At 42.2% G+C, this 19,433-nt stretch overlaps 1 protein-coding gene across 1 annotated transcript in view; it reads right to left on the reverse strand.

The window, feature by feature from the left end:
- The window catches only part of SMAD9 (SMAD family member 9), a 39,956-nt gene that overhangs the window by 8,917 nt on the left and 11,606 nt on the right, over positions 1-19,433 (reverse strand). The window contains exons 2-6 of the mRNA XM_054071235.1: positions 16,134-16,761; positions 10,888-11,145; positions 8,021-8,158; positions 6,083-6,304; positions 1,813-2,069 (exon numbers count right to left, since the gene is read on the reverse strand). Of these exons, the coding sequence (XP_053927210.1) occupies positions 1,813-2,069; positions 6,083-6,304; positions 8,021-8,158; positions 10,888-11,145; positions 16,134-16,545 (1,287 nt within the window). The 5' untranslated portion in view covers positions 16,546-16,761. The remainder of the gene's footprint in view (positions 1-1,812; positions 2,070-6,082; positions 6,305-8,020; positions 8,159-10,887; positions 11,146-16,133; positions 16,762-19,433) is intronic.

Genomic DNA, 19,433 nt, shown 5'->3' on the forward strand with positions numbered 1-19,433 from the left:
CATTCCTGTCCTCAGACTGAACACACCAGTGCTCATACCTTGGGAGAGAAATAATTTGTCAAGACTGAGTACAGGAAGGAGTTTTTAAAGGCCAGGAAGGAAGAACCTGGATGAGATTTGCACAGTTATTTTCTAAAGGTCATGAGAAAGGGTTCAGAATAACTCCTTGCACTGGTCTTCTGATGCGTGAGGCACTGTAGTGGCTGCTGTTGTATCAACAAAGCAAGGTGATAATATGGCAGCAACATTATTTAGTGCATCAGCCCTACCATTTCTACTGCTAAGCTGGGCATGGAGGCAGATAACACATCAAACAGACTGCCTCCGAGTGGCTGAGATAATGAAAGTATTGCATAACTAGCTACACCGCCTTTACAAACAACATGCCCATTCATGTCTTTTATTAAAGAAAATGATGTTTGTTGTGTTTTTTGCTTTCTTTCACTGCCTGCATGTGAACAAGATGTCAGTTCCTTCCCAAGAACAAAGCAACAGCGTGGTCATGGGCAGGAAGATTTTGGCTTGGACTCTTGGGAAAAGTTACAAGGCACTCTTAGTGTTCTCAGAGTTAAGGAGATGGGTCCCCAAGGATGGCTGGAAAGAGTCAGACCAGAAAGCTGTGTGGGATTCAACTCATCTGCTTTGCAGAACACAAGGGAAATGGGCTAGAGCCTCAAGCAGTTTTGTAGAGTCTTAAATATGAATTCAATCAGCTTGATTTAATCATTCATATAGAACAAAATTTGCAAGACAAAGCAACATTTTCAAGCTACTTCTTATGGTAGCTAGCAGGACCAAATTGCTTCTAACGGAGCAACTTCTCTAGTTTGCAGGCTGAACATTGATGCCCGCTCTCCCCAGCAGCACTACTGGTAGTCAGTCTAGCATATCTGTAAATAGTCTTGAAATACTCAGCATTCTCTGGGGTTTAGATGCTACAATAGGCACCTGGGTAAATCCTAAGTGTTAAAAGGAATCTAGAGATCTCATTCTCGTGAGAAGGCCATGCAGAAGACTTAAGAAGCTCCTACAAAGACTGTTACATCACACAAAGAGCAGTCAGACTGCAAAGTTCAGATATAAAAGACATGGAATCAGTAATGGATTTGGTGGCCTTCTGTCAGGGGGAAGGTCAGATATTCTTTTGGGTTTTGCTTTCTGCTTGCAGGAAGCCCTCCTGGTCGTGTGGCTAGCCAGAGTGAATGTCATCAGAAATTAAGATAATCTCTTGCCAAGGATCAGATAGGTGGCAAACAACAATTCCCAGCAAGGTCAGTGGGGGCTGAAGCAGGACCCAGTGTTTCTTGACTGAGATCAGACATACAAGTCTACAGAAATGGTGAGACCATAAATTAGTCTAGAGTCATAAGGACATTCTTCTCATACCTATGGCTCTGCCAAGCTCTACTGCAAACCAGTAAGGATAGGACAGATCATAACTGCCTAAGACATGCTACAAAATTTAAATGTCACTAAGCCCCTGTAAACTAAGCATTTCAGGCAATCAGTTGGGGAACATGACCATTCAAGCTGCGCTTGTTTTCCACAAAAAAAAGCCTACTAAATACCTACTCTTAAACACCTAATCTTTGGAATCCAATAACTATCTGGTTGACCACAAAAGCTACTGATTTTAAGTACCTAGAAGTTTAAGGCAATACTGGAAAACAAGCAGTTTGAATTGCTATTTACAAGCTGAGTGTCTTAAATCACCACTTGGGAAGGATTTGATATGGTCTTGTTTTGCACCAAAGCGAGAAAGTGATAGGATTTGCCTTTCCAGAATTGCAAAAGAAAACAAAGAATCCTTACTTTAACAAAGCTCATTCTTATAGTACACATCTTGGTCAGCTCATACACCACTTCAAAACCATGATTGACTGACTGGGCAAGCAGCTGGGCGAAGAGCTGGTTGTTGAAGATCTTCAGGCTGCAGCCACTGGGGATCTTGCAGACAGTGGCTGGGTGGAAACCATGCTGATAGTTACAGTTGCGGCTTTGCACAAATATACTGCTGTCACTGACACATTCAGCATAAACTTCCCCACCAACATAGTAAAGATGAACACCTTGAAAAAGGAAAAAAGCCCATGTATTATTTCTCTGTTGTTCACAACACACTTTAAACACGTCATTCTTTTAACTTTTTCACTGGTTTTGGGCATACAAGCCCACAGGGTCCTATTTCATGCATTTCAAACACAGCATGGTGTGAATTTAAAGCAGCTTTTCTATATTTTGCTTTATCTACCACATCAAAACCATATATTTGCATTTACATGAAGCGACTTACTCACCAAATCCTGTTCAAAGCGATTTTTAGCAAGAACATGACTGTTTTCCTTCTGGAATTTTCAATGCCCTGGTGACTTACCAACATCAACTCTCAGATTTTTACTGTGCCTTGGGGAAATGAACATGGAAGCATTTCTATCCATTCAAAGACTTCGGTTCCCCCAGGATGTCTGCTTGCATGAAAATATACCTAAATTGGTGGGAGAATTTATCTTAGCCCAATTCAGCAAGCATAAAGTTAAAGACCTTGTGTAAGCTAATTGTGTATATGCCTTCTCTAGTTGATGGTGAGAGGCACTGTGAGCAGATGATTCACTCCATCTGCTACAGAGTGTAGGCTCACAGCCAGATTAAACTGATAGAAGTCTGTGCAGGTGCTGAAAAGGTGCTCTCGTTCCCTACCCCTGCTGCTTCTTCCCACACCTGCTTTCACGCTGGCAGCAATGAATGGCGACTAGGCAGCCATCCACATTGGGGAACTGAACCAGCTAATAAAACCAAACAGAACAAAAAAAAAGATTTACTTGCAGTGACATCTTCATTAGTGGAAGGGTGGCAATGGGGACCCAGACTGCTTAAACATAACCATGAAACCACACTCTGAAGGAGGCCAAGTCATCCTGTGAAGATGCTTAGACATTCACCCTTCCCATGGCTAGAATAGCTGAGATGAACACTTCCCATGGCCAAAAGAGCTGGAAGAACTCAGTTCTTTGTTCTTATAAAAAACACCACTAAATGAAAATAAAATCCTCTTCTCTATTCCCAGGTATGGTATCCAAGCCTTTACATCAAAATGTACATGTTCACAGAGTCTCGGCGGACTACCTGCAAAGCTAGTGATAACTATGCTTTAATAATTCAGTTGTAATTAGTTTTACTTGTTGTCTTTCATTGCCTTTCATACAAAAGAGGCTGTTCACATATTCCAAGTCTGTTCATCAGTCTGTGGTCATGACAGCAAGGGGCAGCAGCACATCCTTAGGACAAAACCAGCCTCTAAACAGAAGTGAGAAAGGCTCAGGGAAAATTGGTTTAGTGGGAAAGGAATCTGGGAAAAACACGCTTTCCCATAGACTTCCAGAGTGACTCAGACAGGAACCTCGAAGTCTGTCTTCAAGTCATCACTTGACTTTTACTTCTATGCACCGACAAACTTGCAAATGAGATGTGAATGACAGGAGGGTGTGGCCCAGAGTACATGCTCGTATTCCACTGGGAACATCGGTGAGATGACAGCTCCATTAGACCAGTTGTCAGCTCCAGTCCAACTGCACCAGACACTACGGGGTGCTGCACATTGTACTGCTCTTACTTGACCTATTCTTCCTTTCCCTTTTGTGTAAGGTGGATAAAAGGGAAGGACTGAAAACACAAAGGTTCTACCTGAACTTGATGAAGTCCACATAATTTTCTGAAATAAATAGAGTGAGAAGACAGGATAGGGAGAGAAGAACACAGACATAAATATTCACCACATTTCTTATCTCCAGGTGTGGCAACTGATTTAGGGTGACCACATTTCTAGCTGTTAAGCTGCAAATTTTGAAGGCTGGATTTTCAGAGTATATTGAGTAACCTGACTTCTGAAAAAAATTAATGCTTTCCAAGGCATTGCCTAAAATATGTACTTACAATAATAAAAAAACCCAAACAAACACCAAAGTCACTTCTGAAAGCAAAGGTTACAGTTGCTTTTTCCTTGTAGACTTTTTAAAAGCAATAAATACAGCAGCAATAGAACGTCAGTGTGTGTTTCCATTCTTCTGGTATTCATTTGCCAATGACAAGCACCCTCAACAGCACAAAGCAGCTGAGTACATATCTGTAGAAGACCAAATAAACGGCCCATATGTTTTATCAGGATTTCACTGCTCTCTGCAGAAACTGGAAATTCAGCAGCCTCCAAGCATGCACATCTTTTTGACACTCTGACCAGAAGTCCCCTTTTTGTCCTTGAAGTCCAACTGCTGAAACAGGTCCAATCCCTAGTAGATGCTGCATTGTGTTCTGGATTGTTTTAAGCTTTGATGTGGTATTTCCAGGAAACCATTTCATGCTGATACACTAGATGACAATTCAATCACATATCCTTATCCTACTGAGCTAATCTTGTTTACTCACTCTTTTTTCTCCCCGTTAACATGTGACAATTGTATCCATTCCAGTAGCTTTCATCTGTGTAGCATGCCTTTGAACTACAGCCTTTTGGAGCCTTCTGTACTCTACTGCAGGTCTGTACTGGTGCCACTTCTACTTCACCTGAATATGTTTTTTTAAGATTTGCATGAGCAGGAAAGAGAAGCAAAATTAAGGATCCCTAAGTTCCGCTCTGGGCAACCTGCTCCCTTCCCTTGGGCAGATTCCTAGTGTAAGACTTTAAAAGACTTTTAATCAATGAAGATAGATCTTCAGATTTGAATGGATGAACACCATTAGCATTTACCTCATTTTCTTTCTGTTGTGTCTCTTCTTTTTGAGCAGAAAGTCACAGGATGTTAACATCCTCAAATGATAGCTTTGACTGGGATCTTTTGTCATTCTTTTAGAGTCAGGCTTAGTTTTGATCTACACCATTCTGACAGCTTATGCTAATAAAGCAGCTTTGCTTTATCTTCTGAGTAAGTTAGAACTAGATGTAAAACTTATTTCCGCCTCTCACAACAAACTATTGTGATGGACACTTGTAGCATCACACTGGCTTCACACAGTGCCTCTGTGACACAAGTTCTTTCCCTTGCGGAGAAAAGTGCAAAAGCTAAGTACAATATCTTCTGCACTAGCCTTCAGTTTTGATGTTTGTAAAAACTATGTCACATTTGTCTCAGAGCTTCCTTGTATTCAGTCATTCAACACTAGACTATCAAGAGCCAATTAAAATACTGCTTTAGGCCTTGGAAATGAGGTGAGGTTGACAAGATAATAGGAGTGGAACAATTAGAGTTAATTAGCCCAGTGGGAAATCCATTCCCAGGCAGCTAATGGTGAGAGGCCAGGCTGGCAAAACAATGAGTCTAGACTGGATGTACCAGAACAGGCAAAGCTTCGTATGTACAGAGAAGTGGTGGTAAAGGACTTAACTGACTTGCTGCCACAAACAACAGTAAGTTCTGGGAGAATATCAGGCCCTACACAGCCCTAGTGAGCTGGGATGGAATGTGTGCAGCTATACATGCCCAGGTCCAACGTCCTTGTAATTGTCACCAGCAGCATATGATCCTGTGTACACAGGGTATTTATACGATGCAAGTGGAGCATACAAGGAGAACTGGTGGGAGAATCCAAGAGTTAGTTTTACTGTGGAGAAGTGGACAAGGCAGGGAATCAGACTGGTAAGAGGGAAAAAGCTACAAATGCAACTCTGGTAGAGTTCTTCAGCTAAATAACTTAACTGCTAAGTGTTTCATCCATCTCTCTTTGTTATTTGCTGGTAGGAGAACCAGCCCTGAGGCACCAGCAATTATCCTTTTAGTGGCATTTCAACGGCAATGTTCCCAGTTGCCAGAAGCTCTAATAAATAAAATGAAAATACATACTGCTAAATTAGAACACACAACTATAAACAACATTTTTCTCTTCTCCAGCCAAGTAAATAGCTTTTGTAAGGAGCTACTCTGCTGATTGTTATCCAGTCAGAAAAGAATCAGCTGCTTTTCTTTATTTCAGAAGTAATCTCAGAGCTCTGGTTTTAAATCAAGCACATCTAACAAATCAGCTAGGTTTGTTAATGAAATGCCCAGAGCCTTCAAGCTCTGAATATTCCCAAGGAGAAGGGATTTCCTCTTACCTTTTCCTATGTGTCTCCTGGTATTTTCTATAGTGGAGTTGCGGTTCACATTTGAAAGCAGTCCTAGGCAGAACCTGTTTTTGTTATTTGAGGGATCTGTAAATCCATCTATCAGGATACTTCGAGAAGAAGCCTGAAAAGTCTCCCCTACTCGGTTGTTGAGTTCATAGTAGGCAACTGAGCACCAGTGTTGGGGTTCTTCATAGCAAACAGGCCGAAAGTCTGTAGGAAATAAAATTAAACAGCTGTTCAGCTCTCAGTAGTATTTTTTAAACAATCATTCTGTCTCCTTTCCTCCCTCCCACTCTCACCCACTAAGCAGTCATGCAGGTCAGGCTTTATCTCAACAGCAGATTCTGTTTCTTCTTAATTTTATGACTGAAGCCCCAAACTTGCAAAGGGCTGGTACTCCAGCCTAACTCTAAGCCTCTGAGCAGTCCTCTTCTTCTTAAAAGTAATAACTCTACTGCATTAAATTAAGCACATGGTGACATTCCTTGCTGAACTGAGGCCCAATCTCTACACTGAAAATAGTAAGGGATACATCTGTTCTACACACCAGCAGCAGCTAGGGATGACAGATGGGCTCAAAGTAAGTCAAAACCGAGCCAAACCTTCAGCCTAATACCAAACTCTGAAGTTCAGAAATAATCAATCACTCCCCCCAGTTTTTTGCATGCTCTGGGGCTTTCCACTTCCATGTGGGACTGCAAACAGAAATGTCAGCAAGGTCATTTATTTTGGATCCACCTCTGTCCAAGTTTTCTAACTCACAGACAGAGAAAAACTCAAAAAATGTAACAGTATCTCTGAGCCTCATGCCCCACAGGAATTAGTGGAAAATCACAGACATTTGAGACCATGTGGCCCCAGAGCACCTTTGTGCGTAACTTCTATGAACTTCAAACTAATATTCATTAGAGTAATGATCTGGAAAGGCAAATTATGGTAAAGGGATTAAAGTATCTTGACAATTTATCTAAAAGTATTGCTGCATGATAACTAGTTATTATCTCGCCATCCTGTGTACCCATCTGTAATTAGCACTATCACCCTCATTTTCCTTTGCTGCTCCAGTTCCGTCATACATACATGTTCCTCACTGTTTCAGAAGGCTGACATTTTTTTTTAATGTGAATGTATGTGCACAGTGTTTAGTCCTCATGCCATAAAAGACATTTTATTAGGACTACAGTTTACTGGACTAAAAGAACAATGGTGATTTTTCCTTTGCAGTAGCAGAAAGCCAAAGGAAAATCTAGCAGAGGAACTCCATTTCCCCTTGCTGCTCTGCAGCAATGGGCTTTGAATGGTGGAGGCAATACCTGCCACTACTAGTCGGGAGGTAGCAGAGACCATGCTGGAGAGGTCATTAAGTTGCTTTCAGGGAAGTGAGGAAGATCCCAGACCCTTTTCCAATCACCCATGCCTTCTCCCATTCTTCTATGAAGACAAGGAGTTTGGCCTTCTGTAAAAATCTCTTTGTACTTCACTAGAACATATCCTTTTCTTTCTAGCCAGCCAGTAACATTAATAGAAAGATGGCAGGTCTCAAACAGAAGAATATAAAGTACCTGAAACCCAGAAGTGAACGTGATAAAGAAATCAGTTCTGATATCAATAGTGCTTTGTGTTATATTGCCTTACTATCTTTGATCTGATATCTTCATATTTACAATGCAGATAACAGTGTTTTCATTAACAGCTTTCTAACTGTAATAGTCCATGGATGCAAATAAGATCTAAACTGTAACCTCGCACATAATTCACTGAGTCCTTAAATCAACCTGTTCTGCTAGCTCACGGATGGGTCTAGTACACAGCCTTACTGCAAAAACCTCAGAAACCTACAATTACAGATCACCAAACCTTCTTGTTCAAATAACAGGTTTATTGTTTAACTGGTTTTTTTGAAGAATAATACAAACGGTTATTTACTTTCAGCTTCTCCATCAGCAGATTTACTTCCGTTGGGCAAAGACAGCACCAGTTGACTTTCAGCTATTGCATCCATTGACCGCCCATTGTGGATTCCTGGAGGTTCTCTTGCATGGTAAGGCGGGGGTGGAGTTTCCACTGGAAGGAAGGAAGGAAGGAAGGAAGGAAGGAAGGAAGGAAGGAAGGAAGGAAGGAAGGAAGGAAGGAAGGAAGGAGAAAAAGAAAGAAAAGACACCTAAATCAATATGTTGGTAAATGCCCTCTGGTGTTTCCTGGTGAATACTGAACACTTCTTCAGCATTGTTTAGATAGAGAAGGGCTGTAAACAGAACACAAATCTGAACCCAGCCCTCTTTCAGTCTTCAGATCAAGACAGTTACATGTCCAGGGAGGATAGGGAGGCAGGACTGTCACGCTGGACATGCTGCATGTGAAGGAGAGAGGGACAGTCAAAACAGTGCCTCAGGCCTAGGACTGCTGTTCAGTCAAGCTCTCTGTTAACATAAGTTGTTACCCTAAGAAACTAACACAGTTTGATTCTTCAGTTCCTGACCTCTCTCACAAATCGAAAACTTGAAGAGAATTATTTAAAAGCACAAGCTAAGTTTATTGATCCTCTGGGACAAATCTCTTTCTTCACAGACTATAAAAAAGCCTGTGGAAAGCCTTTACACTCTAAATTCAGACCTGGCAAAACTCTCTCTGGATTTGTCCTTTTTACCTCTGTCCTGTAAGTGAAGGCTCTCTCTCTTCTGTTTTGTTCGGTCTCCCATCAAAGAGCAATGGATGTGAAGAAAAAGCATGGACAAGAAGTATCAACCCACAACCTGCCCGACTCCAGATTTGGTTTTATGGTACTGTAAGCTAGAAAACGTAAAGTAATTCTGTAGTGGGGATTCTCAAGACAGGAGGCTTTAGAAAGCCAAAAAAAAGGGACTTAATTTTCGTGTTAGAAAATGCTGATATTCACTGCATTGGTACTAAATGCATGCAGTTTTATTCACTTGAATGGAAACTCAGTGGGCTTACTAGTAAATTATAGCCACATACAAGCTTACAGCACTAATAGTCTCTTTAAGAAGAATAAGGTTTAACTTCATTTCAGGCTGAAATTTCCTCTCGTATTTGGGGTCTGTTGACTGGCCCTCAAAACAAAGCAACTCCATTCAGAGTGGATAAACACGGACTATATCACAGGACAGCTACTGAACCTTCCAAGTAAGTGCTGCACAGGAATGTTATTCTACTTAAGATTGTTCAAGATTTAGGAATTTCATACATTATATGATATTTTCATCACATAGAAAACCCTCCCATAGAAAATGCAACAAGCTGGAATAGTAAAACAAAATCAAGAAAGAGTGGAAGAGAATACAAGTCACAAAAAGGAATATAATTGTTTATACAGGTATTTTTGACGTCTACACCTAAGACAGTCACTATAAGCTCTCTTTATACCCACCAAAGAAAAACAGCTGCAGACACAGTGCATCTCAGCTACTTTAGACATACACCTTAAGATGCAATGAATCTTGTTTTAGGAGTGCCTGTTTTTCTCCATTGATTGCAGAATACAGACATGAGATGTCAAGTTGAGCCATTTCCATTTTTAAGCAGCTCTGCAAAGTCCCAAGTTCAGTTAAATGCACGAGTCAGAGTCTTTAGATAGTTGGAATAGGCCTAATTTACTTGTCAGGACCAGCTCTACTGAATCCAGTACGTTATGCAGAAGCAAAAGAAAAAGATCAGAAGACAAACAAGTCCTACTACTTGCTGAAATGTTTTGATGTTGCTAAATCTGATTTTATCTGAAGTGTAGATCTAGAGAAGTGAATGAAGGTCCATTCAATGAATGACGAAGGAAGAAAGAACATGGCACTGTGCTGAAAGCGTCCAGCTTGAAAGGAAGTTCAAATACTATAAATACCTTGTAAAAATAAACAACTTTCTTGCACTGAAAATCAAAATAGGTATATCATTAAAGACATACATTTAAATGCTTTGTAGTTGAAACATTAAAGCATTAAGCTTCAAGATTCTGACCTGAATTCATCTTTGTGAAAATGTTGAGGTCATTGAAACTATTCGAGAGATACTACAAAGTGTAGAAGTGAATCTGAATCATGTTTTGATATTAAATCTAGCTCTCAGTTGTGTTGCACAGCATCCTCTCGGTATATTTAACAGTAAAATTGTGGTTAAATTCTCAGATATTTAGAACAGTACTAAGTATGGGGTTCACAATACAAACAATCTCAGTGACATGACCCTGTCGACCTCAGAAGCGTGGAGCTCACAAAAGACATTCCCAAATCAGGAATTTGCCAGGTGGTTTCACCAGACTGTTAACCACCTTAATTTCCTGAATTTTATACGGACAATGAGTTCACCATATATTAAAAAATATATAGTGGGTTGCATACCAATTTCCCCATTTTATCCTGTCTCTCTTGATGGAGTTTCTAAAGGTCCCTACTCTTAACGTCCCTATTAGAATTGCCTAACTTAGGTCTTGCAAGTGTTTTTTACTGTGGACTGTACCAGAAGCTTGAACTGGCATCTTTAGGCAGGAGGTGGCCTGGGACACCTGCTCACCTCCTCAACTTTCCCCTTACAACAATCACAAAATCTCATGCAGGCACTTCTAGGAGTGGGATGACTTCTTCTTAGCCCCTTGAGCATCCAGCAAAAGGACTGGGAGACAATACTAAGAGATAGGCACAAGAAATCACATTGCAAATCCATCCTGTCCAATGTTTCAGTCTGTAGGGACAGCCTGGCAAGAGCACACAGAATTGACACCTGATCCCAGGTCTTGGCAAGAACCTCACCTGCCTCAGTCAGGATGTCTGAAAGCTCATTCTTACCCGTGATCTGATAGGGACTTCCTGGTCCAGAAGAGCTTCCTGGCGAGTTGGGGTAGCTGATGCTGTTAGGCGACTGGGAGAACATGTGGCTGGGTGATGATGGAAAAGGGGTGCACTGAGGATGCTGGAAAGAGTCAGGGTACGTGGCATTGTGCGGCATCAGTGGTTCGCTGTGCAGAGAAGTGTTTCGAAACTTGGCGAGGAGGCTGAGGTGAGGGTTAAACTCGCTGTGTCTTGGAACGAGTACAGGAGGTAGGACTGATAATAGAAACAAGAACAGAAAAAAATCTGGTTAAAACTGCACTCTTGGAAGTATCTCTCTTTATAAGTTGAAAAGAGGCATATTCCATGCTTCTCAAATATTGCTGTCTATATACAAGTCATTGAAGGATAACAAATCTGTCAAAAACCAAGAATCAAACACCAATTCTTGGACCTCTGTTCTTCCAGCCTTTCAGCCAGCTGCAGCAGTTCCATGTGCAAAATATGAATTCATTCCTGATTTGAGCAAGGTACCATAAAATTCACATGTATGGCATGTGCACATGGCCTTCTAAAAGAAACGCAAGTGACACATTTCTCCCTCTCAAAATTACCCATTCCTTCCTTTGAAAGACTGAACATGTTAGGAGATTGCTAAATATTATCACCAGGATTTGCCAAAGACAGAACCAAGTTTTATGAAAATGAATAATGCTCAGCAATACACTGCATTATTTCACTACCCGCATTTTACAGATAGGCAAAAGGACACACAGACCAGAAGCGAGAGATCAGATTTAAAAGGTTTTCAGGTACCTGAAAATGCTGCCAGCGAGACAGTGGGATCTTTAAAAGGAAATGTAAATGGCAATTCAAATATTGCAGCAATATTAATTTAGTTCTTGCAATGCAGTTAGAAAATATCTAGCATGAGGAAGCAAATGTCAATGGTTGGTAGTTAAGACATGAAAAACACATGTCAGAAAACTGAAATCCAAATTAATCCATGTAAAAATTGGTGTAATAGAAGACATTGCCTCTCCTCACAAAGTCTCTTCCTTTCAGCTCGTACTGTCAGTGCAGTAAGAGCACTGATGCATTGAGAAACCTAACATTGACCCAAATGATTTTGGACTCTGACATATCAGAAGTGAGAGCAGAACTGGAGTCAAAACACTTTAGAAAACCCAACTAAGTGAGTTACCTGTAAAGACACAGCCTCTGCGCTGGAATACAAAGAGGCTTGCTAAGTAGTACTGCATATGTGAGTTCAACTTTAGGCTTGGGAAGAAAACAGCACCTACAATGGGAGATTCAGGTACCCCAAGACTTCCTATTAGTTACTAGCTTACATAGTATTTAACTGTCTTAGTTAAAGCCTTAAACACAGGCAAGGAGAATGAATCCTCAGTTGCTAGTTGCAGATCTAAAAGCTACCAGAGAAGATAAGGAGGCGATTTGAATTACTGCAACAAGGATTAATTGTCCCAGCACCGGGAAAAATTCAGTAGGCTTGTATTGATTGACTTAGGGTCCAGAGTTCCTTTGGTCTAAAACCCATCAGGCACGTAATCTTTCAGTCTGTCCTTACTAGCTTATGGAAACAAATAGCAGTGTGTGCTGTTGGTTATATACACTGACAGAAATCTACGGTTTGAATGCATTTCAACATACTTGGGCCCAAAAGCTCTGCCTAGGTAAGGCCAATTCTATTTAGGTAGGTTAGCTAACACCTTTTAATTACAGTGAACTCTCATTTATCCAGCATAATGAAAGACTGGAATAATTGCTATAAAGCAAATAATACGTAGATAATGCAAAAACACAGGCCTGAGAAGAGGCTGTAGGAACACCCTCCTTGGAGTGCACCTTCACCACACATCGATTGCTCAGAAAGCTGGAGCAGTTTAAGTAGGAAGAGGAGAACCATTGCCTGGTATGACAGATTTACAGCTTCTTGCCTGATGCAGCACTATGCTGCAGCTGGGGCAGGGTTAAACCAGGCTCCTGCCCATCCACTGGCATCTACCACTTGGGAATTTGCCAGTCACCCATAAACTAAAGAACTGCGCCTTAAAAACATACAAAAGATTGGACTGAGGACTAGGGGTTCACTGCAGAAGTTATCTTCTTACCTGCCTGAAAACACAGGCACCAGGATACCTGCTAAGAGACTACATGTAGACCCTTCTCTGGCCCAGTGCATTTCTAATTAAACTTCTGGTCAGCACACAGACGGTGCTCTGGAGACTTTCTTTCCTTCTGCCTCTGATATGCCTTTACCTGTGGAATGAATATTTTGTGACACCCTCTTAAGTCCTTTGGTAGAGAAATGTGTATCTGCTTCTTTAGCACTTCTTTAGCTTTTGGGATTTCCTAGAGTCCTAGATTCATAGAGACAACACAAGTATTCAGATCTGAGATGCATTGCCCAGCCTCCCATGGATCCCTCCATTGCCAGCGGAGTGAAACAGGCTCTTCTGGTGCTCAGTTCATTTGCTCTGTATCGGGACAAAACCGGTACCACCACCGCACAGGTGTGGGTTTGGTGAGCTGGATTCCCACTGTCCCATGCTCCTATGTACAGCTCCAGGCTGTGAGCTGCTGCTTCTGCAGTTTTCCTTTGCTGCTCCATGAAACTGGTATGATGCTAGGCAGCCTGAGGACACGGCAGAGGCAATTAAACCCCTGCATCTCAGACCAGAACTCAAAGCTGCTCTCTAATACTAGAGGTCTAGGGATCTGCCAGGCCATTAAAGAAAGGGTGAGGCCCTCCCATTTTTGACACAACTCCTTTATAGAAGTTAATGGATCTGCTCACAGAGTGGTTGACTCAGCAAGACTGCAGTGATGGAAAGTGAGCCCCAAAAGGACAGACATTTTAATGAAGATAATACTGGCTTGTGGGTTATAAAGAAATACACTGCTGACTAATTTAATGGGTGGATTCTTTAGAAGAATAAGACTCAGAGGATCTCACATAACCCTAAGTTCGCCAACAACCAAGACACAAAAGTTTTTCTGTAGTTAAAAGAGCAATGTTGTTTAAACAGACTGGCACCTAGATCAATCACTCCCAGCCTTTTCCGTGATGATCTCACTGCTACCACTTTCTCCTCAAGCTCATTTCTTCTCTTGCCTCCTCGCAGCACTGCTTTCTAGTTGCCTCTGGCCTGGACCTACACTGCTGCCATTTGCAGTGGTGCAAGTTACCACTCCTGCCACTGCTCCAGCACAACCAAGTAGGTTGTATTCCTTGCTGCACCACATCTTTAGCAAGGAGGTTACTTATGAGCGTCAGGTTCTAAGCTGGCCCCGTAAGAAGAGCGGTAATGGTGCATACAACAGCCCAAGAACAATTCTCACGTCCTGTGGAGAACTGCCACAGCACAGCTTGCATCCTTGTGTCTCCGCTCTTTTTCACCTCCAAAACAAAGTGTTCACATCCAAAATGCCCAAAGTCCCTCTTGCAGGTTAACCCTTGCACCACGAGAACTGCTAATCTATGCGAGTCCATGTGGGTCAGAGCTGTGCCTGGAACCACGCTACCAATTCCGTAATGCTCAGACCTGCACCTCGGCCCTGTCTCATTTCCTAGTAGAGATGTAGCCAGTCTGCCACAGAGATGATCAACAGAGACATGTTCACAGATGAAATCCTCTGAGTTTCAGGGTTGGAACAACAAGCTCTGGCAGCCATTTAGCAGCTGCTGGATTATTCCAGAACCAGCCTTTGTTAGCTGACACTGAACAGATTAGAAGACATGGGTAAAAAACAGCCCTGTGCAGTGCTGTCAGCTACTGCACTGTGCAGACACCATTAACTAGACTGTTCCACCAGAAGAAACGAAAAGACACTAAAGACTGCAGCCTTCAAAGGGAAAGATACACAAAACAAGATGTTTTATGAGCAACTTTTCTTAGATTCTTGAACAGTTTATTTTAGCAAGGCAGGAGATCCGCTCTTTCCACTGAAAACTGTTGACAACAAACACCACTCACTGCAGCTGTAAAATTTTAGTTGTGGCAATGTTTACAGCAGTTCAGAGACAACTTCAAAATGACAGCTCTTCTACAGTGGAAGGACTATCAGAAAGGGGAGCGGCCTCTGTCTTTCCCTTATTTCATCTGTGTGAAAAGAAACATCCCACAGTTCACTTATCTGATCCTAATGTCACCTCAGAGCAAAGTTCATGCCAGACAAAGAGTAATCGCAGAATAATAGGTATACACTTACCAACCGTATCCATTACTAAATTAAATTACTGTGATTTTTGGCAGCAAGGGAGAGTTAGTTTAGACATTAGAAATCATTTTGAACTGTAAGGATAGTAAAGCAATAGATTCATTTGCCTGGGGAGAGTTATGAAGCCTCCATCACATGGGATTTTTAGAGGTCATTAGAAAATCATCTACCAGAAATGTACCTGGTAATTTGGTTTGGTTTGGGAATAGGAGCAGAGGAGGACAGGATGACTGCTCAAGATCTCTGTCAGCCCTGCTTTCTAAGATCCCTATAGAAGTCAACATTGGACATTGTCATTTTGCAACAGCTGTTTCACTGACACGAGGCCCAGTTAAATGACCCTTCAGTGAGATCATAAGTTTTCAGTGCTGACCAAGTCCAGACTAAAGAGGATCATCGGTAGAAAAAATTAAAGTTTTATGGGAACTTGGAGGATTTAGTTCACATGAATTACCCTTCAGGTAAGTAAATCCCATTGAAGGCAGGCCACGACGCACTTTAGAAAAAATCAACTGAGCTTGTTTCATATCTACACCAAAATAAGCCATTTTAATATGCAATTCTAATCTTTAAAGAAAGACTTAGTGACAATTTTTTCCTGTGAACTAATGAGCTGATTGTCGGTTTTCAGACAATGAGACATAAATCTAGCCAGAGTGGTAGTCTAGGATGGTGCCCAGACTTCATTCAGATGGACTCCAGTTGGCAGAAGGAGGGTTCAGAGGGCAGCCAGCACCCACTGCCACAGAGAGGAAGCTCACTTCCAGCACCCTGCACAAGATCCGAGTGCCCCCAGAGGTCGGATGAGATGTAGACCCCCTCGGGCAAGGTGCTTCTTACTCCCTCCTTACTCCAGGCTGCCAGAGCTGGGATGCCATCAGACAGGGAATGGGTCCTTCCGTCAAACGGAGCCTGCCTTTTCAGATTTCAGAGCACAACTCACCAGGATGCACCAAGACTAGACTTGCCAGTGCACAAACTAATAGAGAGATCTGAATTATTTGCAGATGTATAATTACCTGGGGTTTCCACCCGCCGGTAATGGTAGGGGTTAATGCACACTTCTTTCTGTTTTGAACCAAATGGGAACTCACAGCATTCCAGTGGTTTCAACTCATGGTGAGATTGTAAATCAGGCCAGCGCCACACTCTGCAGTAAATGACGTGGGGAAGCCCCTTGCGGTGAGACACCTGCAACCGCCCATCCAAGGAACGTGGGATGGTGACACATTTACTGGGCTGACCTGGGCAGCTCAGAGCCCTTTCCAATTCTTCCATGGCGCCTTTTTTCTTCTTTAACTTCTTCACCAAGGAATCAACAGCTTTTTCTGCCCACTTTTCCTCTTCATCTCCTTGTTTCCAGCCCAGCAGCCTTTTTACTGCAGGGCTGGTGAAGGAGAACAAGGAACTGATAGGGGTGCTGGAGTGCATAAGAAGCAGAGATTACACACGAGTGTCAGCTGAAGCACAAATCACTCTCCTGCCTTGCAAGGCTTGCACGGGATTTCCACAATATTGAGATGGATGCTTCCTTCAAGGAAAAACTCTTCCACACAGACCTCTTTGTAGTCTTAGGCGCTGGTTACAAGTAGTCCAACAGGGTGGGTCTCAGAACTTTCCCAAACATCAAGAAACTGCTGATGAAGCCTGGAATAACAACACAATACATTGTTAGGCTTCACACACTCCGTTCATTGTTCCTTCAACAAAATATTTTGAAAGAGAAATTATCCAGAATGTGCTTTTAATTTTCAATGGTTTTCTGTTTGTTTTTTTGCTGTTTATTTTGGGTTCAAGCCTCTCCTCTCCACTATCCTCCACACTTATTTTAGAGTTGGACGCTGGAAAGCATCAAGTGTCCAATCACTACATTTTGAAACTTTAGTGCAGTAGGCTAATTGTTGCAGGGTTGGGGTTATATTTAATACAAAAGAAACTGTACCCTTTTTTTATGCTGGTAGCTGTAGGTTCATCTCAAGCATCTCCTACGAAACTAAATCTATAATATCAAATTTTATGGAACTCATAAGTAGAACATTTTTCTGATTTCAACATCCGCTCTTCTCCTCCAGTCTCACTGATCTGTCAAGAGCTGTAAAATATTAACTGCAAAATTAATTTAAAATTCAACTACTCACAGATTTCATGTAGTGCCTATGAAAGTTCTATCACTATTCTCTAAGATTATTTACATTGTCTCATATGCAAGAGGAAACCTTGTTTGCCTAGCCAGTCTGTTTCGCTCTCTCCAACAATTCAAAGTTTTTTGGATGCAAATCGTAGACTTTTGGACACAGTTTGTGCTGGATGTATCCCGAGTTATTTCTGTTAGGAGCTGCTACATGTGACAAAGTCCAACAGAAAGCATTTAGTTCTTGTAGGATTTTTTCTTTTTTTTTTTTTTCTCTCTTAAACATAGCTGGAGCCAGTCTAATTTTAGCAGAAAATTACACATTTCCACTGACTGGAACTCTGAGGAAAAACGTCCTTGCATGTCAAGCTACTTACTGCTTTAAATAGGCTTCATGGACCCCCTGTGCATTCCAAGTCCAAAGGCCTGAAGTATACTGAGGACACTTAAAGCAGGAGGTGAAAGCAGCTTCTAAATAGGTTCATCCAGAGAAGCAGCTCCATGACTGCCCTACTTCACCCTCATGGGAGGACTTGGGGCCTTCTTGTACCCAACTAGCAAGTCTGGACATAGTCCTCAGCACTGGTTACATGCAGCCACTGAAGTTATTGCTCAGGGTTGGGAGAAGCAGCTCTTCACAAACTATATTATTCTCCCTTTTCCTTAAATGCACAGCTCTTGTAAGAGTTCAAAGGGCACTTGGGGACATCGAGCGCAGGCACAGGTGCAACGTATTGAAACAGGAGGCCAATCCCAAAGACTGGTTCCTCAGAATAGTCTGATATGCTCAGCACTACACAGCTCTGGAGTGTGCTACAGGGTAAGCACATGCGGACACGGGCATCAGAGCCTCTTAGAGCACCGATGTTTGCTGAGGACCAGTGATCACCTACAACTGGTTTCCCTTTTGTTTTGTTCTCAGCCCATTCCTCTGCCCCATCCTGTTACCCTTTAAGATGCTCAGCACCCTGAGAAATGCAGATACACGTAAACATAAGGAGCATTTTCCCTTATTCTACAAAAGCAGTAACGATGAGGGGAGGGGCTCAAATTCCCCAGAGCCTTCCACAGTACTACGGAGACGGAAGCACTAGACCCCACAGAAGAGAAAGCATAAAAGTGATGCTTCAGAATGTCACAAGCCCCAGCAGCAGCTGCTGTTGTGCCAGGAGATTCATATTTTGAGCACCAGCAGACAGGAGGCTGCACGAAAATATGAACAGAGGGACTACAAAACTGGAAAGAAGAGCAGGCACACCTTGCTTCAGGCACCCAGCACAGCACTGAGCTCCAGCTTATGCCATTTCTACATTATGAATCCATGGATAGGTCCAGTTGTCCTCTACTGTCAAGACAGGCTCTTGACAGGAGTGCCATTCAGCAATCACTGACCGATTCCATGGAACTGCCCAAACTTGTCCTACCACGCAAAGAGAAACTTCGGATTCTAGATGTTTTCCCCTCTCTGTATTAGTAAAAATCCAACGACCTGGAGCACTTAACTGGATAGTTACTAAAGCCTCTTAGTCAATACTGAAGTCTATTCCAAACACTTAGAGGGTACATGTAAAAATTAAATAAGTTCAGAATGATTTATCACAGGAAAAAAACCCTCAAGCTGCTTGTAAAACATAACGTGGATAAAATTTAGGCAGGCTGTCTCCAGCCTTCGGGGGAGAAGGCTCAGCCTGCAGAGCCCAGTGCCAGCTTCATCTAGGCATCGCATGTAGTGGATGTGTCTGTCTCTTGCTGCCTCGATGAGAACCTCAGGAGGATCCACCACTGCGCCGCTGTCATTGAGTGGTGGCACCAACCCCATCCTCGCATGAGAAAATGAAACAGTGCCTCAAGCTCTGCGGATCAGCCCTGAAAGTAGCAACAGGAAGTGAGGAGAGCTTGGGATGAAAGCCCAGAGGACCAGGAGTGGTGTAGAAGTCTCTGCTTCAGGCTGAGAGAGAAAATAGCTCACACTTCTTATCTGAGGGGGTCTCCCAAGCGTTAGTGTGTGTAAACAACTGCCCCTGATACGTTAATGCAACATTACAATCACCAGATATGAAAATACACATGTTCACATAAAAGTATTGTCCCAAGATTTTCTTTTCCATTTTGACCAAGGTTTTAAATAAACATATTAATCTCTTTCAGTCAAATTAAATAACTCAACAATGACATCAGTATGAGTCTG

This window comes from Cuculus canorus, chromosome 1 (genome assembly GCF_017976375.1).
Source record: "Cuculus canorus isolate bCucCan1 chromosome 1, bCucCan1.pri, whole genome shotgun sequence".
Taxonomy (NCBI): Eukaryota; Metazoa; Chordata; class Aves; order Cuculiformes; family Cuculidae; genus Cuculus; species Cuculus canorus.